This window comes from Lagenorhynchus albirostris, chromosome 20 (genome assembly GCF_949774975.1).
Source record: "Lagenorhynchus albirostris chromosome 20, mLagAlb1.1, whole genome shotgun sequence".
Taxonomy (NCBI): Eukaryota; Metazoa; Chordata; class Mammalia; order Artiodactyla; family Delphinidae; genus Lagenorhynchus; species Lagenorhynchus albirostris.
This window is the reverse complement of record NC_083114.1, coordinates 12,642,712-12,668,561: the sequence shown is the minus strand read 5'-3', so window position 1 is coordinate 12,668,561 and position 25,850 is coordinate 12,642,712. Positions and strand designations below refer to the sequence as shown.

Here is a 25,850-nt window from a genome sequence, read left to right as displayed (position 1 = left end):
ACCACGGAGATAAACTCAGAAAAATCCAGATATAAAAAACTCTATAGGACAAATATCCCATTTTCTTTAACAAATAAATTACAAGGGAGTGGGTGACAGAAGGGGGAAAGAGGGGGTGGACAACCATACTAAAAGCAATTCAAAGGATATATCTATCAACTGCAACACATAAAACTTAGTAAGACTCTAGTTTGACAAACTTTAAAACATCTGAGACAGTAAGAAAAATTTGATCAACTATACAGCCAACATGAAGGAATTATAAATTATTGTGGGTATGTTTTTTTTTAAAAAATCTTTACCTTTTACAGATAAATATGAAAATGGTTATGGATAATATACCATCTGAGATTTGCTTCAGAATCGTCAGGGCAGGGGGAAGGAGTATATGGAATACAGATGAAACAAGAATAGCCATGAGCTGTCAACAGTCAACGTAGGTGATTGATAGGTAAACACTAGGTGTCTTCCTAGACTGTCAATCGACTCAATATTAAAATTATTTAACTTCAAAAACTAAAAACAAAGATATATATTATGGAATACAATACAAAATTCAAATGCATATTAAAGAGAAAAGAAGAGACTTCAAGAGTACAGAGTGCTTCCTGGGAAATTCTTTATTGTCACCTTGATGCCCAGGGATTTGTCAGAAAACATTTCCTCCTATAGCTGATACTTCAGTGGAAAAGTCTGAGAATCACTGTACCACATCATTTATTCCTTCATTTTCATTTATTTAATAATTATTATTTGAGGACCAGACACTATACTAGGTTGATGCCATGTAGAAGACACAATATGGACAAAGAGTGAACACAGGAGCAGGATCCCAATATCAATTTAGGAAGAATGAGGGCAAACTTCACAGGTGACAGTATCTGAACTAACTTGATAGATGAGAGTCTGATGGTCAGAGAGGAATCTCCTGGAGAGGGATCAGAGAGCAGAAGCTCAACATTACTGGGGCATCAAATATGGAGGTGGGTGAGAAGGAATGGTGGGGAATGACAATACAATATATTTTACTGAGCATTTACTATATACCAGGCACTGTGTTAATTATATTTAATCCTCAAAACCCTATGTGGTAGGTACTATTATTACCCCCATCTTATAGATGAGGAAACTGAAACTTAGAAAAGTAACCTGCTCAACATAAAGCTAGACAGGGCCCAGCACACAAAGGCTTTTTCTATACACTATGCAATAGTTTTGGTGTTATCCACCATGCCACAGTTAAACAGAATACCAATACAAACTACTAGGTCACAAGGAAGTTCATGCAGAATACAAATGACTGAAAGAGATAAGTCCAGAGAGATTTCTATGGGCTGCATGGTTAAGAAGGCTTTATGCAGAAGCTGGAATTGAGCTGGGCTGCAGTGGAGGGAAGTTCACAGGAAGGATCAGAGAAAGGGCTGTGAGCAAAGGCTGTACAAAGTCAGTTATGACTCTGGCATCGTGAAAAGACTGTGGAACTTCTAATATCGTAGAAGACAGTACAGTCAGGAAAACAGGGAGCAATTAGGATGGAAGCGAAAGTCAAAGACAGATTTGGGAGGCCCAAGGAGCCACTGAGGAGCTATACATTCTTTGAATGGTGAGTTTAGGATGAATCCAAGTGACTGTTACATGGAAGGCTGTTGGGATGGCCTATAAGCAAGGTGATGAAGGGTTGCCTAAGTAGGTTAATACATGGCTAGGCTGGAATAAAAGGCAGTCCTCTGGCTGTACAGTGAGTAGGAGCTTAGGCTGTGAAATCAGACTAATCTGGGCTCCAACCTGACTTTTTAGAGCCTCCAATTTCCTCATCTAGGAAGTGGGGATAATACCACGTATTCGACTTGTCAGGTTTAAATAAAATGACATAATGCGTGTGAAGCATTCACATCACAATTTGAAGCACTATATCCACTGCTTTAAATCTACTATACCTATTAACGTCCTGCTTGCAATGCTGCTCCTTAGTAGAAGTCCTACATCATTCCTTTTAACATTCAACAAATACTTACCAAGCACCAACTATGAGTCAGACACTGACAATTCCTCCTCCGTGAAGTCCTCTCACACTAGCCCAGCCTGAACCATTTCCTTTTCTGAACTCCCTAATTCCACACCATTCTGGTCCCTACCATTCATTTCATTACTTACTCATATATAAAATTTTGTGTCAATACTTCACATTTTCTTCTCTCCCATAAAACTGATCATCATAAGGTACAGAAAATGGTATCTTATTTCTTCGGTATTATCACAATGAACATCACACTTAATAAGAAAAGTAATTAAGAGGAGGAGCCTTAGCTTTGGTTTTGTTCAAGAGCTCAGCTCCCTAACCATCACATCTGTTTTACAGCATAATATACAGTCTGGTAGAGTACTGGTTTTCTAACCATGTCTTAAAAGCAGAATCCTTTCAATAAATAAAATTAATACATAATACTGACAAAAGCAGATCAGCTCTGGTTAAAATGAGAGACAGCCCTGAAGTATGAGCCTTACATCTGCCCCCAACTGTCATCCCCTGGGCACCAACATGGAATCCCTCCTCTACCTAGAATTAGTTTGAGAACCTGTGGAATAGTAAGTGGAGCACTATCAGAGGACCCCCACTCTGACACTAACAAGGTTACATAATTAATTTGACCCCTTCCCTCCATCTGTTCTCCAAAAAGCCCTCTAGTTATTACTCCCTAGACAGGAAAGACCCAGGCTCAAAGGAAATGTCTTGAACCCAGGGAGGTCATTTTTTAAAACCAGAGTTCCTGGGCAATGCTCAGACCAAGAGTGCACAATTTACTATGGCTACATTATTTTCTCTTTTTCTTTTAACAAGTGTCAAACTTCTGAAAGCAAAGCAAAGCAAAATAATGCCTTGAGCAATTAGAGGAGAAGCTCGGACAAAGAGGCATTATAAGTGGCTTGTTAAAATTCTGTAAAGAACCGTCCTTACAATATGTTTCCTTATATTTGTCATCAGTCAAAAATGAATGTACAAAGTTCTATCAACACTAGGACTCGTCTTTTTGCTGTTAAAATAAATCCAGACAAGAGCAATGGGCTTAGTGTGGGCACCTGAATCAGAAGTGAATTGGAATTTTTCAGCATTCAGCACCAACAGAAACGAGTCAGTAGGCCCGAGATAAGTGAAAACAGAAGTTGCCATAGTAACTTGCACATTTACCCTAAAAAGGCGGGAGTGGGGGTGGGATGCGGAAGTAGGTCAATACTTCTGCTTAACTAGCTCTAGTCCTTGGCTTCCTCTCCTCACCTAAAGCAGCATATCCTCCTCCCTCCCCACCACAGGCAGGAGCAAGGGGAGGAAATGAGGTGACCATTTCAGAAAGCAAGGAGTGGCTCTCGAGAGGTCCAGGTAGAGGGAAGGTGAACCAAGAGGACAGTCCACTAAAAATGTCCCGAGTGCCTTGGGACTACCCCTGGGAAAGCAGATGCTGATCAAGGGCACCAGTGCTAAGAAACTGTTGCTGGGTTACCACAAATCAGAAATTGCCATTTCCCCTGCAGCAGTTTAAGTGTACCTAATGGAACACTTGGGAGTGCATTATTAACAACTTTGGGTTGGGGGTAGTGGTGGGGAGGGATGAGTACTCTGGCATGGGAGAAACCTGAAGCCCTTAGCAAGAGGCATCCTTTGATGGCTGAAACTATGAACAGGGCTCAAGGATGGCCTAAAAGACAGGGAGGGAGGGAGCAAATAAAGTAAGCTGATTTTGCTACACAGGAACATAGTACTCTTTGATACTCTGATCTGAAATAGCTACTAATCCAAGAGGGCAAGGGTGACGCTGGTCCCTGAGATGGCCTGAAGAGTACCAGGGCTCATTATCAGCTCTTCTGCCTGTGGTACCAACAAGTGCAGAAAGCAGGTTAAACAGGAAGCATTTGGAAACAGGTGCAGTTCCATTTTCCTGCAGCTGTTAGTGTCTGCACAGGGATAAGCTAGGACAGTACTAATGATTTTAACCATTTGGTGGGAAAGCCCTAGTGTTCTAGAAGAAAACAGAAAGGATAATCCCTCAGGGAGGTCAAAAAAGCAGAACCAAAAAAAAAAAAAAAGCAGAACCATCTTTTTTAACCAGTGAGAATTTCAAACACAAACCTCTAGATACCCTACTGCATGGCACAGAGGCAAGTCTAGGCTTCCATCAGGCAGGCCAATCAGACTTGACTGGGAAACTTATTTCAATCCAGCAGCACACCTAGCTGCAGAGCACAGGAAGGAAAGGCTGTTTCAAATCTGAGCTCATGTATTCAGAAACATCTGCAAATCATCCCCTTGTACTCTGCACATGTCTCTACTCCTCTGCCCTATGGGAGAAGGAAAGAGCCTCATAGACACAGCAACATTTAAGAGAGGCTCTGGAGACCAAGCGTGGCCAAGACCACGCTTGGGAGAGGAGCACCCAGAACAAGCCTGTGGTGTGGACAGGGGATTAGAGACGGCAAGGACCAGGTACTAGGCCTCCGTAAACACTGTGGGAAGAAGCAGCCCACATTGAGCAACGTGTGCATGAACATTAAGGCGGACAGCTCCAGGCAACAGTAAGTCAATCATTCTTCCAAGGGAAATGTGAGAACAAACAGATGCTATTCTATTACCACCTCTTAGCACGGCCCAGAAAAATTGTTCGGTCTAACTAGTTCAGAACCGTTTTTCTTTTGCATATAGCAACACAGAGGGCAAAGAGAATTTTGTGGAACAAATCATATTTTAAAACGTTCTATTACGGAAGAATGTTCAAGCTCAAGCACATGCAAAGTAGACAAAATAGGGTAATGAACTATCACCCAGCTTCAAAACTCATTAGTATTCCAGTGCTAACCTTAAAGCCGAGACAGAACCCTTCATTGGAATGATCTCTAAGTTTTACACACCAAAAGCCTGCAACCCCAAATGGTAATTTCTACATCCACCAGGAACCCCAGGAGATAGCTACTCTAGGAAAACAGCAGTGTTAACAGAAAATAAACAGACTTCAATTTCAGTGCTTGAGGAATATCTAACAAAATAATCATACCCACAAAGTTTTTGTACATGAATTTTTTAATTCCTAAAAGATGCATTTCCAACTCATTTATGTCTGCTGAGTAAGAATCAATGAGGTGCACAAACTCACAGAGAAAGGTTCCACAGTCACCACAGTCAGGTTTCCAGGACTATGTCTGGTTTACAACCAGTTTCCATTCTTTTTTTTTTTTTTTCTCCAGCTTCATTGAGGTACAAATGGCATATATCATTGTGTAAGTTTAAGGTGTACAACTGTGATGATTTGTTGCACAAATATTGTGAAATGACTACCAAATAAGGTTAGTTAACACCTCAATCACCTCACATAATTACTTCTTTTTTTGTGGTGAGAATGCAAGATCTATTCTGTTAGCAACTTTAAGGTATATAATACAGTATTGTTAACTATAGTCACCATGCCGTACATTAGATCCTAAGAACTTATTCATCTTACAACTGGAAGTATAACCTTTGACCAACATCTCCTCATTTCCCCATTGCAGCCCCTCCACTTTCCATTCTGACATAAGCATTTGGGGCAAACTTCAGGAAAACAGGACAGTACAGATTTAGTTCATTTATGACCTACTAAAACCCACCATGTGCTGGAATTCAGAGAAGCTAAAGGAAGGTCTCTACTTACTGGTACTGTTACATCATCATAAAAACTCCAAGCCAAAGCCCACCTCATTGTCCGACCTTGGCAGAATTCAGTGTAGGTGACTTTAGGAACCTGAAACCAGCAAACACAACATCTCATCATTCTAGTAATTCTACTATGTTTCTGGCTCCTGCCTCATGTTAAATTATATGTTGGTTGTCCTTTTTATCAGTTAACAAACACTACCATCCCAAAACAGTTATGCAGAGCTGCCGAATAATCAATGAATAAATTACCTCTCGACAAAGTTGTGGGCTTTCTTCCTGCCATAAAACACGAGAGAATTTATAGTTCTGGCCTGAAGGTCCAATATATGAAACACTCAAAACACAGCCCTTCAGAGAACCACTGGTAAAATGATTCAAATGTTCTTTTGTTTTCTTTTGTTTAGGAAAGAGAGCCTCTAAGGCCTAGCTAGACACAGCTATGTAGTCTCCCTTTTGTCTACCAGATTTTAGGAAAGAAAACAGAACTACTTTCTAGCTGTTACAATTTTAACAAAGAAAAGGTGTTGTAGGGAAAATAGGATGAGTAGAATGTCAGAAAGAAAACTGAAATCAGAAACTTGGTTCTACCGCTGAACCCACATCTGACCCCCTTCTCTGAAAAGTCATCCTGCTCCTGCCTATTCACGCCCAAACACCATAAACTGGGAGGGGAGTTGGGGAAGTATGTATTTGTCACCTGCTTTTCAAAACAAAAGCAAGGGGCTGAACTTGTGTGGGTCACACCATAGTGGGGTGAAGATCGCACACCGGACTGGAAATTGTTCTGGTTTCAGCTGTTCGTTGATAACTAGACATGTGAACTAGACGTGTGACCTGGAACAAGCCCCTTAGCTTCAGTTTCTGCAGTTATAATGGAGTCAGATGTGGGGTCAGTGGTAGGCAGACACCAGGTTTTTTGATGTCTGGTTTCTCTCTGACATTCTACTCATCCTGTTTTCTCCATCTTTTCTTATTGGTCAAAGGCGGCCTTATTTTAATAATTTATAAACAGTTCCCTTTAGCCCCAAAATTACAACATTAAAAAATAAACAAGCAAAAATAAAACAAACAAAAAACACATTTAGAGCTTCTAGATATAAAGGAAAGTTCTATCTATACTCCAAGTACCATCAAAAGTGGATACACCAGAATAGTAAAGACAAAGCCTTACCCCTTGTATTCGAAGTTCTTCCTTCAGAGGAGCCAGGCTGCATTTCTTTCCCAGCATACAGCTATACCACCTGTAGGGGGCGGGAAATCAGGCAAGTCAAACACTGTTTATGTGGTTACACATTTTTACATTAGCATTACTCAAGTGAAAAAGATAAGAGTAGCAAACAAATATTGAGTTAAGTTACAAGTGACAATAACAAGAATTGTATCAATAGCCCAAAGCAACTTAAACAAAAAGCCACTTAGCCTCTCCAATGATTTTAGGGCTGTATGTATGTGGAAAGACAGTAAGAGAGAGAGGTCTCACCTGCAATGCTCAGAATGAAGATCATTTAGCTTTGGGACAGAAATTAGTTAATAAACAACAGAAAAAACATGCATACACACCCCCCCCACCATATTAAGAGAAATTGTAAAATCTAGCATGAACCTGTATTTTGAGATGCACTCACTTGCAAGTAACTTAAGAATATATATTGCATTAAAGTTTCAACAGAACATGAAATCAATTTCTTCTATAGCAAATACAAATCCAGAAGAGGGAGTATGAAGATGGAGTGAACTGGTTAAAAGGTAAAAGGACATACTTTATTTCTTCTGATTATTCTAAAAAGTTTGCAAAGTATAAAATTTATACAGGACTTCTGCTTCAGCATATGAAGGATTAACTAGTAAGGAAATTGCCCTTCCACCATAAACTAGGAAACTGGACAAAATATATGAAACAATTTTTCAGACACTGGACAACTGCAGTGAAGACCTATGATCTCAGAGAGAAAAACAAGGTGAGCCCTATAACTGCCAGAGCTTACTGCCTAAAGGAAATCCCCAAGCTGCAAAGCAGGGAAAGGAAACTAAAACAGAACCCAATAATCTTGCTGAATTGATGAGACAGAGACTGGAGTTCAGAGAGGCTGAGGCAGTAAGAATCTGAAGAGCAAAATATAAGAGGAAGGAGCCGCATACGGAGAGAATTCTGGGCATCTGCAGAGGAGGTCACTGGAATATTCTGCAGAATGATCTACATGTGTGGGGTGGAGGCTAGGGAAAGAACCCTCAGAAAGCAGTAAGCTGAACAATTCCTGGATTTCAGACATCTGGGACTAGTTTGTGGATCTACTAGCCAGAGCAGAAAGACCCTGTTAATAAAAGGGGCATCTATTAGAGTCCTGGAAAGGATACTGCTTTGTAATGGGGCTACAGCCTATTCTATATCTACCCTAATAAAGCTTAAAAGCAAGATTTGAAAGGATCCAACTGATCACAAGTAACTGAAGTAAGCATCAAAACAAAGTTTAACACCCTTTAAAAGAATAGAATGAAACGCAGCACCCCCAAACATAAGATATGCAATGTCCAGCATCCAGTCAAAAACTACCAGACATTGAAAGAAGCAGGAGGGCTTCCCTGGTGGCACAGTGGTGAAGAATCCACCTGCCAATGCAGGGGACACGGATTCGAGCCCTGGTCTGGGAAGATCCCATGTGCCGCAGAGCAACTAAGCCCGTGTGCCACAACTACTGAAGCCCGTGAGCCTAGAGCCCATGGTCTGCAACAAGAGAAGCCACCACGATGAGAAGCCCATGCACCGCAATGAGAAGCCTACGCACCGCAATGAAGAGAAGCTCCTGCTCGCCGCAACTAGAGAAAGCCCGCGCGTAGCAACAAGGACCCAATGCAGCCAAAAATAATAAATAAATAAAATAAAAAATAAAAAAAGCAGGAAAATGACTCACAACCAGGATTTAAAAATCAATCATTAGAAACAGACCAAGAAATAAGAGAGATGATGGAATTAGGAGATGAGGACATCAAAACAGCTATTAGAAATATGCTCCATAACAAAACATGGACATGATGAAGAGCAAGAGGGAAGATATAAAAACTAACCAAATGTAACTTCTAGACATGAAAATTATAATATCTAAAATAAAAAATTCACAGATGGGATTAACAGCGTATTAGACCCTGCAAAAGAAAAGATGTGTGAACTTGAAGACACAGCAAAACAACTACCTGAAATAAAGCACACAGGGGGAAAAAAAAAAAAAAAAAGACCAAAAAAATAAAACGCAGCACCAGTGGCCAATGGGACAATATCAAGCAGTACACATAACTGGGGTTTTAGAAAAGGGGCAAAAGGAGGACAAAAATATTTGAAAAAAAAAGGTCAAAAATTTTCCAAAACTGATAAAAACTATAAACACATATACAAGAAGTTCAATGAACTCCACACAGAAGAAACATAAAGAAAACCATACTATATATTTAAAACAGATAGCCAACAAGGACCTACTGTATAGCATAAGGGAACTCTGCTCAATACTCTGCAATAACCTAAATGGGAAAAGAGTTTGAAAAAGAATAGATATATGTATAACTGAATCACGTCGCTGTACACCTGAAACTAACACAACATTGTTAATCAACTCTACTCCAATATAAAATAAAAATTAAAACAAAAAACATACTAAGGCACCTTATAATCAAATTACAGAAAATTAGAGATAAAAAGAAAATCTTAAAAGCAGGGAGAGGGTAGAGACACTTTTTGTTCAAAAGAATAAAGATAAATATTTAATATCAGACTTCTCATCAGAAATAATGCAAGCCAGTGCTTCTCTGGTGGCACAGTGGTTAAGAGTCCGCCTGCCAATGCAGGGGGCCCAGATTCAATCCCTGTTCAGGGAACTAGATCCCACATGCATGCTGCAACTAAGGAGCCCAAGTGCCGCAACTAAAGAGCCGGTGAGCCGCAACTAAGGAGCCCGCCTGCCTCAACTAAGACCCAGCTCAACCAAATAAATAAATATATTTTTTAAAATGTTGATTTAAAAAAAAAGGAAAACAACCAGAATACAATACCCAGGAACTGTGGGACAACTACAAAAGGTATAAAATATGTGTAATGGAAATCTAGAAGGAAAAGAAAGAGAAAAGAACAGAAGAATCTGAAACAATGACTGAGAATTTCCCCCAAATTAATGTCAGACACAAACCACAGATCCAGGAAGCTAAGAGAACACCGAGCAGAAAAAATGCCCAGAAAACTACACCTAGGCGTGTGATTTTTAAAACACAGAAAATCAAAAAGATAAAGAAAAAATCCTCGAAGAAGCTAGAAAAAGATACACCTTACCTATTGATAAGAATTACATCCAACTTGTCTTAAGAAACCAAGCAAGCAAGAAGAGAGTGGAGTGAAATACTTATCTCAGACAGGGCTGACTTCAAACCAAGGCAAGTTATCAGGAATAATTACACAATGCTAAAGATGACAATCTTTCAAGAAGACTTAACAATCCTTAATGTGTTTTGTACCTTAATGTGTTTGTACCTACATGAGGCAAAAACTGATAGAGCTGCTGGAGAAATGGATGAATCCTCTACTAGAGATGGAAACTTCAACAACCCTCTATCAGAATAGACAGATCCAGCTGGCAGAAAATCAGTAAAGACATAGTTGAACTCACAGCACCATCAATCAACTGGCTCTAATTGACATCTATTAACTATTCATCCAACAACAGCAGAATACACATTCTTCTCAAGCTCACATGGAATATTCACCAAGACAGACCGTGTTCTGGGCCGTAAAATACATCTTAACAAATTTTAAAGAATAAAACTCATACAACATCTGCTCTTACACCATAGGGAATTAAACTTGAAATCAGTAACAGAAAGAGAGCTGGAAAATCCCCAAATACTTGGATATTAAACAATACATTTCTAAATAACACATGGGTCAAAGAAGAAATCTCAAGAGAAATTAAGCAATATTTAAAAAAATATATTTATTTATTTTTGGCTGCATTGGGTCTTCGTTGCTGCGTGCGGGCTTTCCGCTAGTTGTGGCGAGTGGGGGCTACTCTTTGTTGAGGTGTGTGGGCTTCTCATTGCGGTGGCTTCTCTTGCTGCAGAGCACGGGCTCTAGGCGTGTGGGCTTCAGTAGCTGTGGCACCCAAGCTCAGCAGTTGTGGCTCGTGGGCTCTAGAGCACAGGCTCAGTAGTTGTGGCACGTGGGTTTAGTTGCTCCACGGCATGTGGGATCTTCCCAGGCCAGGGCTTGAACCCGTGTCCCCTGCATTGGCAGGCGGATTCTTTTTTTTTTTTTAACATCTTTATTGGAGTATAATTGCTTTACAATGGTGTGTTAGTTTCTGCTTTATAACAAAGTGAATCAGTTATACATATACATATGTTCCCATATCTCTTCCCTCTCGCTCCCACCCTCCCTATCCCACCCCTCTAGGTGGTCACAAAGCACCGAGCTGATCTCCCTGTGCTATGTGGCTGCTTCCCACTAGCTATCTATTTTACGTTTGGTAGTGTATGTATGTCCATGCCACTCTCTCACTTTGTCACAGCTTACCCTTCCCCCTCCCCATATCCTCAAGTCCATTCTCTAGTAGGTCTGTGTCTTTATTCCCATCTTGCCCCTAGGTTCTTCATGACCTTTTTTTTTTTTTCTTAGATTCCATATATATGTGTTAGCATACGGTATTTCTTTTCCTCTTTCTGACTTACTTCACTCTGTATGACAGATTCTAGGTCCATCCACCTCATTACAAACAACTCATTGTTTCTTTTTATGGCTGAGTAACATTCCATTGTATATATGTGCCACATCTTCTTTACCCATTCACCTGCTGATGGACACTTAGGTTGCTTCCATGTCCTGGATACTGTAAATAGAGCTGCAGTGAACACTGGGGTACATGACTCTTTTTTTTTTTTTTTTTTTTGCAGTACGCGGGCCTCTCACTGCCGTGGCCTCTCCCGTTGCAGAGCACAGGCTCCGGACGCGCAAGCTCAGTGGCCATGGCTCACGGACCCAGCCACTCCGCGGCATGTGGGATCCTCCCGGACCAGGGCACGAACCCACGTCCCCTGCATCGGCAGGCAGACTCTCAACCACTGCGCCACCAGGGAAGCCCAAGGGAACTTTTTTTTTTTTTTTTTTTGCGGTACACGAGCCTCCCACCGTCGCGGCCTCTCCCGTTGTGGGGCACAGGCTCCGGATGCGCGGGCCCAGCCGCTCTGCAGCATGCGGGATCCCCCCAGACCGGGGCACGAACCCGCATCCGCTAGCATTGGCAGGCGGACCCTCAACCACTGCGCCACCAAGGGAACTTTTTTACAGTGATGGAAATGTTCTATATCTTGATTGTGGTGGTGGTAATGTACACATTTGTCAAAATGCATCAAATCATACACTTAAATTGGAGAATGTAACTGTATGCAAGTTATATACCTCAATAGAACTGATTTAAATATATAAATTTCTAAATAATGATATACCTTATATCTTCAAATATACATAAAGAATAGTTAACAATACAGTAATGTTTTGCATATTTCTTGCTTTATAACATAGCTTAGTTATACTAGCAATACATAATCTGTATCCTGCTTTTTTCACCAAGCATCATAATTACTCCTGTCATTTGAAATTCATCTAACTGCATATTAGTTTTAAAGAGAAATTTCAGATTAAGGGGCTATACATTCAATATGTATTTGTCTGTATGCAAAATAGCTACTATGAAGGTGAATTTATTTATTTATTTTTTTGCAGTACGCGGGCCCCTCACTGCCACGGCCCCTCCCTTTGCGGAGCACAGGCTCCGGACATGCAGGCTCAGCGGCCATGGCTCACAGGCCCAGCCGCTCCGCAGCATGTGGGATCCTCCCGGACCGGGGCACGAACCCATGTCCCCTGCATCGGCAGGTGGACTCTCAACCACTGCGCCACCAGGGAAGCCCCTGAAGGTGAATTTTAAAGTGACAAAAACTGTAAGTGAATTTAAGAGCCTCTAAAATCACATGCTAAGTTAAAACTACAAAAATTTTCCATTTTTGTAAGTTGGACTGGCAATTTTATATGGTTCAACCTAATACATTAAATAATACAGATGAAAATCTTATTAATTATAAAAGTATGACAAATACTATTATACTGCTTTAGAAATAGTGTGCATTAACCAATATTTTATTTGTTTTTATTGTTTGTGGGTTCAACAACGGATGAGAATCCTTATTTTTGTTTAATCAATCCTTTTTCTGATTTGAAATAAATAATTGTCCTACTTAAATTACTTTAAACAAACCTGGGTAAATTTACTCAGAGCATAATCTATTTCATTTGGCGGCTTTACAAGGTTTGGAAGAAAAAGAATATGCTCTCTTTAAGAAGGCAGTGGAGAAATCATTAACCAGGAATTAAAAGCCTTTGGTATGTTAGGAACAAGATGAAGGATAAGAAATTAAGAGCAATTAGTGCTCACAAAGTAACAGTATAAAATAGGTTAATTAACACCTTTCTTTTAAAATTAGCATTCCTGAACAGATTTTTTAAAAATTTTTTTCATTGAAATATAGTTGATTTACAGTGTGTTAATTTCTGCTGTACAGCAAAGTGACTCAGTTATACACATACAGACATTCTTTTTTATATTCTTTTCCATTATGGTTTATCCCAGGATACTGAATATAGTTCCCTGTACTATACAGTAGGACCTTGTTGTTTATCCAGTCTATATGTAATAGTTTTCACCTACTAACTTCAAACTCCCACTTCATCCCTCCATCATCCCCTCTCCCCCTTGGCAACCAAAAGTCTGTTCTCTATGTCAGTGAGTCTGTTTCTGTTTCATAGATAGGTTCATTTGTGCCATATTTTAGATTCCACATATAAGTGATACCATATGGTATTTGTCTTTCTCTCTCTGACTTCTTCACTTACTATGATAATCTGCAGTTGCATCCATGTCCTGAACAGATTAGATCAGAGTCACCAGAAGCCAAGAAAAGGCCCAGAACAGAGACAAAAGAAAGATGCTACAAATTTCCTCAGGAAATGAAGGGAAGCAAATATTTAAATAACTCAGGCTTGTAATATGTCATTGGTACTTAACATGGGCTTGGCAGAGTTCATTTCTTTTAACTCTTACTGTAAGCTAAATAGTATATCGTGAATCTTTTCTGTTTTTTTTTCTTTTTTTTTTTTTTGGCCACACGGCTTGCAGGATCGTAGTTCCCCAACCAGGGATTGAACCCACGCCCTTGATGGTGAAAGCGCAGAGTCCTAACCACTGGACCACCAGGGAATTCCTTATCTTTTAAGATTGAATCTCATCAATATATCAACTGTTTTCTGCAAGTTATATTTCTTATAGAAAAAGCAGAAGTAATTGTGTGTATTAAAAACTGTTTTAGCTTCACTTTAAAAAAAAAAATGCCTACTGAGGGACTTCCCTCGTGGTCCAGTGGTAAAGAATCCACCTTCCAATGCAGGGGACATAGATTCAATCCCTGGTCAGGGAACTAAGATCCCACATGCCACGGGGCAACTAAGCCCGTGCGCCACAACTACTGAGCTCGCATGCCTCAACTAGAGCCCACGTGCCGCAAACTACAGAGCCCACTCGCCCTGGAGCCCGCGCGCCACAACTAGATAAAAGCCCACGCACCACAACGAAAGATCCCGCAGGCCTCAACGAAGATCCTGTGTGCCGCAGGCAACTAAGACCTGACGCAGCCAGAAAAAAAAAAAAACCTACCCATTAGATCCTAGCTACTCTCAACAGGCATCTTGTGACAACTAATCAAAACGCATGTAGGAAAAAAAAATGAAAAGGAAGATCAGTTACCCAAGAGATTTTGAACCCATTATACTATTTTAATGATGAAAGTAGCACTCCACTCATTACAGCATTTAGTAATTCCTTAGAGACAGCAGGTTTCAAGAAAAATTATTTTGAAATTATTTCAAACGTATAGAAATTGCAAGGTTAGTACAAATGATTCCGGTACACTCTTCACCCAGATTCCCTGTACTTTGCCCCATTTGCTTGCTCTGTTTTTTTCTAAACCATTTGAGAGTTAGCTATAGACATCATCATGCCCCTAATGTTAAATATTTTGACATGTACATTTTTAAAAACAAGGACAAAAAAATAAAAAATAAAAACAAGGACATTCTCTTTTATAACCACAGAACAATGATCAAATTGAGAAAACTGAACACTCATATGATACTATTATCTGGAATACAGTCCATACTCAAATTTCACCAATTATCCCAATAACGTCCTTCATGTCAATTTTCTCCCCTGATGCAAGATCCAATCTAGGATCATGCATTTCATTTACGTGTCAAGTCTCTTTAGTCTCTTTCAATCTGGAACAGTTCTGTGGTCGTTTTTTACTTTCACGACCTTAATATTTTTGAAAAATTGTCTTACAAAACCCCTCAAGTTGGTTTCTCTGAAATTTCCTCATAGATTCAGGTAAAACATTTTGGGCATGAAGAGCACAGAGGTGCTACGTGTCCTTCTAGGTGACCCCTGACCCCCATCAGGAGGTGATCACCTGATCAAGGTGGTATCCCTCAGTCTCTCCACTATAAAGTTACCATATATCCCTTTGTAACTGAAATACTTTGTAACTGGGGAAATACTTTGAAACTATGAAAATATCCTGTTGCTCTTCAAACTTTCCATTGTTGATTCCTCCATGAATCAATTATTACTATAATGATTGCAAAATAGTCATTTTTCTAATTTTATTATTCCTTCTACATTTATTAGCTCGCATTCTAGAGGAGCTTTTCCTCTATCCCCTTTGTATTTTATTTGCTTACTTTATTCAGTGGGTTATAATCCATTATTGTCATTATTCATTCTGAGCTTATATTGACCTATATTGTTCTTTTAACAATGTGGGAGATGGCTCCTATGTTCTTTTAACATTTAATACCATAAAAGGTATTATCCCAACCTTACAGACAAGGAAAATGAAGTGGCTTACCCTTTTATAAAGGTAAGTCAAAGTTTGTTGTAGAACTGGACAGTCTTTCAGCTGGAAAGTTAACTAAAAGCTCAGTTATAAAATTTACAATTGTTCCTTTTTGGTTTTTTTAAATTTTATTTTTGGCTATGTTGGGTCTTTGTTGCCACACGCGGGCTTTCTCTAGTTGCAGTGAGCGGGGGCTACTCTTCATTGCTGTGCCCAGGCTTGCAGAGCACAGGCTCTAGGCATACAGGCTTCAGTATTTGTGGCTCGCAGGCTCTAGAGCGCAGGCTCGGTGGTTGTGGTGCACGGGCTTAGTTACTCCGCGGCACGTGGGATCCTCCTAGACCAGGGCTCGAACCAGTGTCCCCTGCATTAGCAGGCAGATTCTTAACCACTGTGCCACCAGGGAAGCCCTACAATTGTTCCTTGCAACCATCACTTACAGCACCCCATAACTATGCTAGCACCTAGTTTTAAGAAAAAAACAGAAAAGGAGGGGGACTTTGCATTAAAGTAAAATAACAGAGTACTCTTAACATTTCCTTTCAACACAGTAGACCATAGCATTTAAATCTACTGGATTCCTAAAATGGTCAAGAGTTTAAAAGATCCTATTTACTGTTCATTATTATTTTTAATTACATCAAATACATATTCATTCAATTCTATGACTACCCTATGAGGTATGAGGAAGCTATTATTATCTCACTTTACCAATGAGAAAAAACTTAAAAGATAAGTCAAAGAAGGACTTCCCTGGCAGTCCATTGGTTAAGACTTCACCTTCCAATGCAGTGGGTGTGGGTTCGATCCCCTGGTCGGGGAGCTAAGATCCCACATGCCTCCTGGCCAGAAAACCAAAACATAAAACAGAAGCGATATTGAAATAAATTCAATAAAGACTTTAAAAATGGTCCATATCAAAAAAAAAAAGTCAAAGAATCACATTTCAAAGGCCTAGATTGTTTAATTTATTATCCATCACCAGATATGTGGATTTTACCCAGAACCAAGAAGTCTCCACCATCTGGCAGGGGGTAAGGAATGGAAAGGAAAAAGCAAAAACAGGGAGTAAAACCAGTATTAAGTTGGAACTTGGTAAATCTGGTTCCTGGAAAAATCACAGAATCACTGCCATAAAGGGCATCAGCTATAGACCTAATAACCAATGACAAGTGTAAAATCCAGGCCATAAGGGGTTTGATAAAGTCTGCTAATGTATTTAGAAGGTTAGGTGAGTGAGTCTCTAAAAAAAGAAAATGCTATTAGGACAAGCACTTGTAAATCTTCATCAACAGTAGAAAGGCCATCTAATAATGTCATATGTCAATTATACCTCAACAATAAAGAAAAGAAAAAAGAAAAGAAAAGGAGTAGAAAAGAAAAGGCTGTGTACTTAGAAGTCTAACTGCAGTCTGGGCTACAGAGGCTACACAGAATGGAGGAAAGAGCACTGGACCAGAATTAGGAGATCTGGGTCCCAAATTTCTAATCTGTACAACTAAGAGGTTGGATAACTTTCTCTCTCAAGGGCCTCCCAGCTGCAAAATTCCTTAAGATACAAAACTGCACTTGCTGCTGAGCATGACTTAGGCAAGGCATGAATCATAACGGGGAGGTGAGGCATCTGGAGTGCCATCACTAAGATCAGTCCAACAAATTTAACTTATTTCACTCCATAATGTTACAAATTTGGCTTAATTTCTGCATTTCTTCAGGAACAAGAAGGGGGATAAGAAGCAGATGGTGGGGTTTAAATACTTGTTTTCAATCCCTTATTTTTCATAGCTTCAAAATATGCAGTTTCCACAGCATTTTAAAATTTGAGAGTTGCATAGTGGTATAAACATTATGTCAACTACAAAAATATGCAGGACATGAACTGGTAACATATACAAATGAAAGTCACCAAAGTATGACATGAAATTGTAAACAATATTTGTGAGCAAAACTCTTTCAAAAAACATTGCTCTATTTTCTCTTCAATGAAAATCACTTCATTCTTCCTTTCTTCCTTTTATCTTCCCTCTCAACCTGCCTGAGTCCTAACAGAGCAGACAAGACTGCTGAACCCTTTCTTTGTATGAATCGTAACTGCGTAACTTTTCCTATACGTGACACCGACCTTGAAATGGTTGACTCTTCAGAGACATGATGGGCTCTAGCAATTTACCCTTCCCAGCAAACGTTCACCTTTCATTCAATTTGTGGGCTGCCACAGAGCCAGGTATAGGCATACTTGGAACGTATTGACCAATTTCTTCTCTCTTAGAATGGTGTTCATTTAAAACATATTTTTTGTAGTTCAAATGGAACTTTGGCAATAATAGAAACTTACTGATTAATAGGCTCCTGAAAACAACCTTCCCCATTTTGTTGAATGACTCCAGTTCCCTCAAAAGCTGACAGATATTGAAATGGCCACATGGCCCTGGTTACCTACTGTCATGAGTCTCAGTGCTCTGTTGCTTTAAGTTTACTTTACTTACTCAGACTCTTCTCAATGCTCAGTATAACTTAAGGCTCTTTCTTCCTCACACCCTAATGTGTTTTTTTTTTTAATTGGGGTATAGTTGCTTTATAATGTTGTGTTAGTTTCTGCTGTACAGTGGAGTGAATCAGCTATATGTATACATATGTCCCCTCTTTTTTGGATTTCCTTCCCATTTAGGTCACCTCAGAGCATTAAGTAAAGTTCCCTGTGCTATACAGCAGGTTCTCATTAGTTACCTATTTTATACATATTAGTGTATATGTGTCGATCCTAATCTCCTAATTCACTCCACCCCTCTCTTCCCCCCTTGGTGTCCATACATTTGTTCTCTATGTCTGTGTCTCTATTTCTGCCTTGCAAACAGGTTCATCTGCACCATTTTTCGTTGAAGAAATCAATTTAAGGCAAAAATTTATTAACCTTTGGCTTTAATATTGTGTAAATTTTCTGAGGCAGATCATCCAAGAATCCAGTTGCTTTCCATATTTAAATAAACTCACATTTAACAAATCAGGATATTTGCTGATTTTGGAACTGGCCTACTAAAATAAGCAGCTTTAAACACGTATAAATCCAAAAGCGGGGGGAAAAAAAGGCTTCCCTACTTAGCAATTCCAGTTCTGGGTATTCACCCAGAATAATTCGAAGCAGGGTCTTAAGAAATATTTGTACATCCATGTTCCTAGCCACGTTATCCACAATAGCCAAAACGTGGAAGTAACCCAAGTGTCCACCAACAGATAAACGGATAAACAAAATGTAGTATATACATACAATGTAATATTAATATTATGCAGCCCTAGAAAGGAAGGAAATTCTGAAACATGCTATAACGTGGATGAATACTGAGGACTTGACGCTAAGGGAAAGAAGCCAGTCATAAAGGGACAAATATGATTCCACTTACATAAGGTACCTCAAATAGTCAAATTCACAGAGATGGAAAGAAGAATGGTGGTTGCCAGTGGTTATGGGAAGAGAGGGAATGGGGACTAGTTATTTAATGGGTACAGAGTTTTAGTTTTACAAGAAGAAAGAGTTCTGGAGGTTAGCTGCACAACAATATGAATGTACTTAATGCTACTGAACTGTACACTTTAAAAATGGTTAAGATGGTAAATTTTATGTTATGCATATTTTACCACAATTTTTAAAAATTCTTCTCTATGTCACAAAGCTAAATCCTAGGGTTGAAAGCCCTTTTAGTCTGAACTACCACATTATCCATCATTTTACCGACACTCGGCAGGGTGAGAAGTCAAGCGAGACAAATAGCTCTTTCTGAGTACCTTATGCTGCTTAATGACAGGTGTGTTGTCCGAAATAATTAGCTTTTAAAAAGGAATAGCCTTAACTCTCCTCTGGAGCTGGTTAGTGACTTCAGTTTCCCTTCATTAAGTTCTTGACAGCTCAATGTCCTCACATCTGTCATCGTTTGAGAGACTGATTCCAAGAACATAAATTGCTTCAAGGACTAGGCAACAAATTTATTCTGGTTCATGGGGCAGATCTGAACCCATCTGTTTTCTAATCAAAAGCCATATTTGAATCAGTTTTGTTCCATCACAGGACCATACTAATGGGAGCAACACAATAATATGGTATTTTCCTCCTTTCTATCCATGCACTGTAGATGATTACAGGAAACACAAATCAATTAAAGGCATGAGAGCATCCTCAGAAACAAGGTCTTTGCAGACCGTAGGACCTTCTACCTTTTCAGGTTTTGTCTGTTTATTCTTCAGACCACAGTGATTTTGTTTCCTCTCATTGACATGGTTTCTTCCTGAATTACATAGTCGATAATATTCTTATTACCAACTTACCTTAATCTTTTTTGAAGCTGTAAACTGTCATGGATGATCCTTTTAACAAACTCTAATTCGCCTCCTTCTGCCATGATCTCTGTGATCCCTCCTGTATTTACTGAGCTAGGTGGGGGTCTTCGAGGGTTTCGAGAGTTTACTCCCTGAACAACACAACAACAACAAACCCTGGTGAAAAACCTTTACACCTTAAGGCCAGCTCTTTGACTGTAACCTAGATTTACACAAGAATGCTTAGACATAATTTCCGTTTCCAGGTATCATGCTAGATTTGGGATTTAAAAATCGTATAATCTTGGCATTTGAAACAATGGCATTCATGCAAATACTCCCTCCCAGGGTCTTTACCTTCCATCTTTGTGATTAAACATACTAACATTTTACCTTTTTTTTTTTTTTTTTTGCGGTATGCGGGCCTCTCACTGCTGTGGCCTCTCCCGTTGCGGAGCGCAGGCTCAGCGGCCATGGCTCACAGGCCTAGCCACTCCACGGCATGTGGGATCCTCCCAGACCAGGGCACGAACCCGCGTCCCCTGCATCGGCAGGTGGACTCTCAACCACTGTGCCACCAGGGAAGCCCATGTATCTCAACATTTTTTTAAAAGAAATGTACACCAGGATGTGGCTATTTTATCAATAGTTCTCAAATTTATCTGCACTGAAGGCTAAAATTTAGATTTCTTAAATCCTGCTTCACTTCATGTTCCAATCTAGAATGTTGGTATTGCTAATAAATTTCTGTCCACTTCCCCTCCCTGCCCGCAACCAAATTTAATCCATCTGGAATTTATTTTGTTATGAGGTATGTAAATGGTACTTAAGAGTATCTGAGTGATTCTAAAAACAATTTATTCTCTCAAAGTTTTAAGCATACACACCCCCTCGTTTCCTTCTGATTAATATTATTCACTTTCTATTAATTCTTCTCTAGATGAAGGAAAACTTAGGTTAAATCAATAATATTTTATTGATTTTTAATAGGTTAGTTTTCTTAGCCAATGCATCTCTTTCCATATTCATAAGCAAATATATTTTATTTCATGAAATGAATATATTCATTTCAAGTTGGAAAGACTAAATAAGACATTTGTTTGCTATCAAATGACAGCTGGCAGTAAAAACAGTGACCCTCTCCTTAAGCCAATAAGCCCAATGCAGTAGAGTAGACTGTAACCTAAGTTGGTCCAATCAGAAGAAATCCAAATGTTAAATGGTTTGGGGAAGAAAAGAGCTCTCTTCTCACCCTCTCCCACTCCCCAAATATTACTCTGCCACAAGTAAACCAGCCTGAGAACAAAAACAACCAAGGGCCCGATAAGAGCCAAGGGGAACCTGAAAAAACAGAGTCTCAGCCTTCATATTATTATGAACTCCTCGATCAAACTGTTCCTGAAGTCCATGCTATTGCTGGATTTCTCAGATATGTAAACCAATAAACTTTCTTGTTAAGTCAATCTGAATTGGGTTTTCAGGTGTTTGATACCAGAAGCATCCTAACTGATACAGCTTCCAAAATAAAAGTTGCTCTTATCTTGCAACAAGGAAAACTTAACTAAATATTCCACTACTTTAAAGCAGAAGATATCTTACCTTGGCTTCCAACTGATTGGCAAAAAAGGGAGGGTTGCACATGCAAAAGTCATAGATTATCTCAGATTCTTCTTTAAGAGCATCCATCAGGAGTGTCTTCTGTGGTACTTTTACCACTAGGAGAAAAAACAGAGACTGTTAACTACGATTACGACTGTGGTAGTTTTCAAATATGTCCACAAATTCTTTGCTACTAGTCCCTTCAAGAGGTAGAGTTCCATTTCCCGCTCCTTGAGTGTAGCTTCACTCAATGACTCGCTTTTACTGAAGAGAATGTGATGAGCGTGATAGGGTATCAATTCTGACGTTAGGTCATAAAAAGCAATCCGGCTTCCTCCTTGCCTTATCTCTTAAACTACTTGCTCTAGGAGAGGCCAGCTGACATGCTGTAATGATGCTCAAGTAGCCCTGAGGAGAGATCCACATGGCAATGAACTAAAGCTTGCTGCCAAAAGCAATGTAAGTGAGCCATCTGGAAAGCACATCTCTACCCCCAGGCTTTCAGAGGGCAGCCTCATGAAAGCCTCTGAACCAGAACCACCCAGCTAGGCCACACCCAAACTCCTGACCCACAGGAACCACAAGATTATTAATAAATGTTTATTGTTTAATAACCATGTCTCTGCCAGATTTTGGAGTAATGCTGCCAGATTTTGGAGTAATTTGTAACACAGGAATGGATAACTAAAAAACTCATTAATAATATATTAATATCTCCCCTTGCGATATGTTTAACACTAGTAAGAAAAGCCTATTTCTTCCAAAGAGAGATATAAAGTCTCTTTAATGACAAAAAACTAAAACAAAACCAAAAAACCCAGCCCTTTATATATATACAATAAGCACAGACGTAAAAATTAACTAAGCATTAAGGAGATTTGACTATTTGTAGCACAGTTCCATGTACTAAAATAAAAAAGACAGCATAGTTTAATCAAAAGCAGGATTTTCTTCCTTTTAAAAATCTTGGTGACTAGGTTACTTTATACACAATTGATTCTCATCTTTAGTGGTAGCTGTGTTCTATAGTCACCACGAACACTGAATTAGTGAATACTGAACCACTAGCTCCTAAGAGAAATACATGATTAGGTAAGTTTGAGCCTCTGGTCCCAACATTTTCATCAACCGATCAATACATATCCTTACTCATTCATCAACATTGAACTCATGGCCGACAGTACTGTAACATGTCTGAACGAAACTTATCTGGCACATGTATTTTCTCTGTAAGGCACATCATGGCCTTCTTGTACTTAGGAACGCTAGGCAGTACTTAAGCACTGTTTTAGGGGACATTATAAACAGCAACATCACCAATAAAAGCACAAAACTGCAAAAAAAAAAAGAAAAAGTGGTACTAAACAGACCATGAAAAGGACACTTGTTTACAGTATGAGAGCTGAAACAAGACAGCAGGGCATTGCCTTGTCCAACTTCAGCTGGGAACATGCATGCTGGGTGACTCAAATTTTTTGCTGCTTTGCACGTGTCTGTGAATGATCACAAAAGTACCATGAGTATTGATGTGGAGGCTAAAAATAGCCCCTAGTAGGCACACTTTAGCAAGTAGGCAAATTCACAAACACAGAATTCACAAATTATGAGGATCGACTGTATTTACTCTGTTTCCTTCTGAGTTAATTCTGGTAACAAAGGAGCAAACCAAATTACAATGTACCAGATTGTTTTAAATTACCAAAGTTTGTATATTAAAGCAGAAGACAATGAGATGTGTTAAATTAGAAAGACAGGTTAATAAACAAAGCTTGAAAGGAGTATTTATTCTACAGAGCTAACCTTTTATAAGATCCGATAAGTTATTCTGTTCCACATTCTTCTTTGCATAGTTGAAGCACATGTCATCTACTTCTGTTGCAAGGAAATACCAGCCATTTAAGGTTGTTCCAAGTAAAGGATAGATGCAGGATGCCCCAGTACCTAGTACGGTAGGAATTCAAAACACATTGCACACACCTGAGAGGAAGGTGAGCCCAACAAGCAAAAACACCATTCTTCACTTCTTAGAATTTCTTATAGCCTTAACAGCTTAAACCACAAGCTGGTACTGATTACACACATACTGTGGCTACTGGCTTCATGTATGTTAGTCTTAACTCATAATTAGATTCAAATTTCCTAGAGGGTAGAAACCTTGCTGTCTTCTTTGTATGCTGTATGTAAAATGAAGTTTGCATAATTGGCTGGTGATCAAGAAATACATGACTGACTAACTGAAAATTGTCAAAGCAATTTAATTTACTTTATAAAAAGACTTCATTTTAAATCTCTCCCAAACTTGATTTTCTTGAAAGAAATCAGTGTTATTTGTTAAAACACCACAGTAATATCTTAAAATAGATCAATGTATACATCCCATTCTACAAAAGCAGAAAAAAATACATAGGGTATAAAATTTTTATAATATTAAACCACCCAATTCCCCTCATACCTATCTGTAAGTTGTTACCTGAAGGAAACAAGAAGTTAAACAAAACAAAAAAACCCTAAAAACTAAAGAGAGGATTCATTTCTTAGATGTGGAGACATGGAAAAACATTTGATCCAGATCCAAAACATCAGTCATTGGCTTGCCCCACCATAGTTTCAAGGGAGACATTCAAAGGCAAATGGTCCAGGCAAAAATCTCTCTGACAGCTAGGGTTTGGTTCTAAACTTGCATGTAGAACCTCTAACCATAGACTGGACAAGTATATGTTTGAGTATATACTAACCACAAATAATTGTTTTTACAACCTTTAACTGATCTTGGCCAATAAGATCCTAAAGAGCATACTCAAGAGAAGAAAAGCTGGTATTCTTGGAGGCCCACAGTAGCCAGCCCATACTAGCCATTCCACGCCCACTTTCCACTGACCACATCATGGTGCCAGTCTAGCCTTCTAAGGATTTGGCAGGAAGAGCTGGAGGCCAGAGACACTCCTAATCCAGAGGAAAGCCAGTCTCATCTTACTGCTTCCTCATTAAGTACTCAGAACAGACTAGTAAAAGACATGACAACAAGTGATAGCCAGAACATTTAAGCTCTGACAGTCACAGTGATTGCTACACTCCCTATCATGTTCACCTAACAGCATCCTGGCCCTGATGCTACTGGGCAAACATCTCCTTGGGGATGTGGGAGGTGGTGCAGGAAGGAGTGGTAAAGGGTACTCAAGCTCCTCTCAGAGTTCACAATTATTTAGCCCCTCCTAGCCACTCAGAATAAGGAAATTAAGGAAATTTAAGTAGCACTTCCAGCTCTGTAGAAAAAAAAATCCAAACCAGATCCCAGGCCCTTGATTCTCATACAACTACCTCTCTCTTCGTACTTCAATTTCATTTAAAAGGAAAAAGAAAAAAGGACACCTTCCCTCAGCTGCCCTAATATCAGGTGCCAAGAGGGTAATAAACGCAGGTAAAAGACCTGTCCTTCGCCAAAAAAAATCAGGTTTCTCAATTCTTAAGACCAGAAGACTTGCATTCTAACATCCTGATCCCCTCTGAAAGGTGAATGACATTTTAAAAAATATTTATTTATTTATTTTTGGCTGTGTTGGGTCTTTGTTACCGCACGCGGGCCATCTCTAGTTGCGGCGAGCAGGGGCTACTCTTCATTGCGGTGTGCAGGCTTCTCATTGTGGTGGCTTCTCTTGTTGCGGAGCACGGGCTCTAGGCACGTGGGCTTCAGTAGTTGCAGCACGTGGGCTCAGTAGTTGTGGTGCACAGGCTTAGTTACTCCACGGCATGTGGGATCTTCCTGGACCACGGCTCGAACCCGTGTCCCCTGCACTGGCAGGCGGATTCTTAACCACTGTGCCACCAGGGAAGCCCATGAATGACATTTTTAAATGGGTAATAATCCTTGTAATGATAAATAAAAATGAAAAGTTTATAACCATAGAATTAGAGCAAACTAATGGAGTCTGGGGGAAGAATTTATATAAAACCCTAATTAGAATGAATGTGATTTCAGCAAGAGTGCCCCTTGTGAAGAGCTAAAATCCATTAACCTCCTATATCCCCAAGTGTTATTTTAGAGGGTTTGGGGCATAATTAAAATAAATTAGTACTAAATAGGCTCTCAAGCTTTTAAAGCTTTTTATAACCCATCAGCCAATCTTCTGCCATGAACATAAAAGAAAAAAAACTTTTGTTAAACCCCATTATTTTTACATAGTGCTTAGTTCATATTGGATGTTCAGAATTTTGAATGTTGAAAGAATGATGTATTTATACATCGACATTCAACAAATCATTTACTGAACACCTACTGTGTGCCAGAAAC

The 25,850-nt window shown here is 39.4% G+C and overlaps 1 protein-coding gene across 8 annotated transcripts in view; it reads right to left on the bottom strand.

The window, feature by feature from the left end:
- METTL16 (methyltransferase 16, RNA N6-adenosine) overlaps positions 1-25,850 on the bottom strand; it is a 60,436-nt gene that overhangs the window by 13,684 nt on the left and 20,902 nt on the right. For 5 of the 8 annotated variants that reach the window (XM_060133769.1, XM_060133772.1, XM_060133771.1 and 2 more), the window contains 5 exons: positions 23,363-23,503; positions 21,563-21,678; positions 19,973-20,115; positions 6,852-6,921; positions 5,676-5,765 (listed from right to left, as the gene is read on the bottom strand). In XM_060133769.1, the coding sequence (XP_059989752.1) occupies positions 5,676-5,765; positions 6,852-6,921; positions 19,973-20,115; positions 21,563-21,678; positions 23,363-23,503 (560 nt within the window). Of the gene's footprint in view, positions 1-722; positions 929-5,675; positions 5,766-6,851; positions 6,922-19,972; positions 20,116-21,562; positions 21,679-23,362; positions 23,504-25,133; positions 25,264-25,850 lie in introns of those variants that run through there. The other 3 variants (XM_060133774.1, XM_060133775.1, XM_060133777.1) reach the window with 3 other exon arrangements.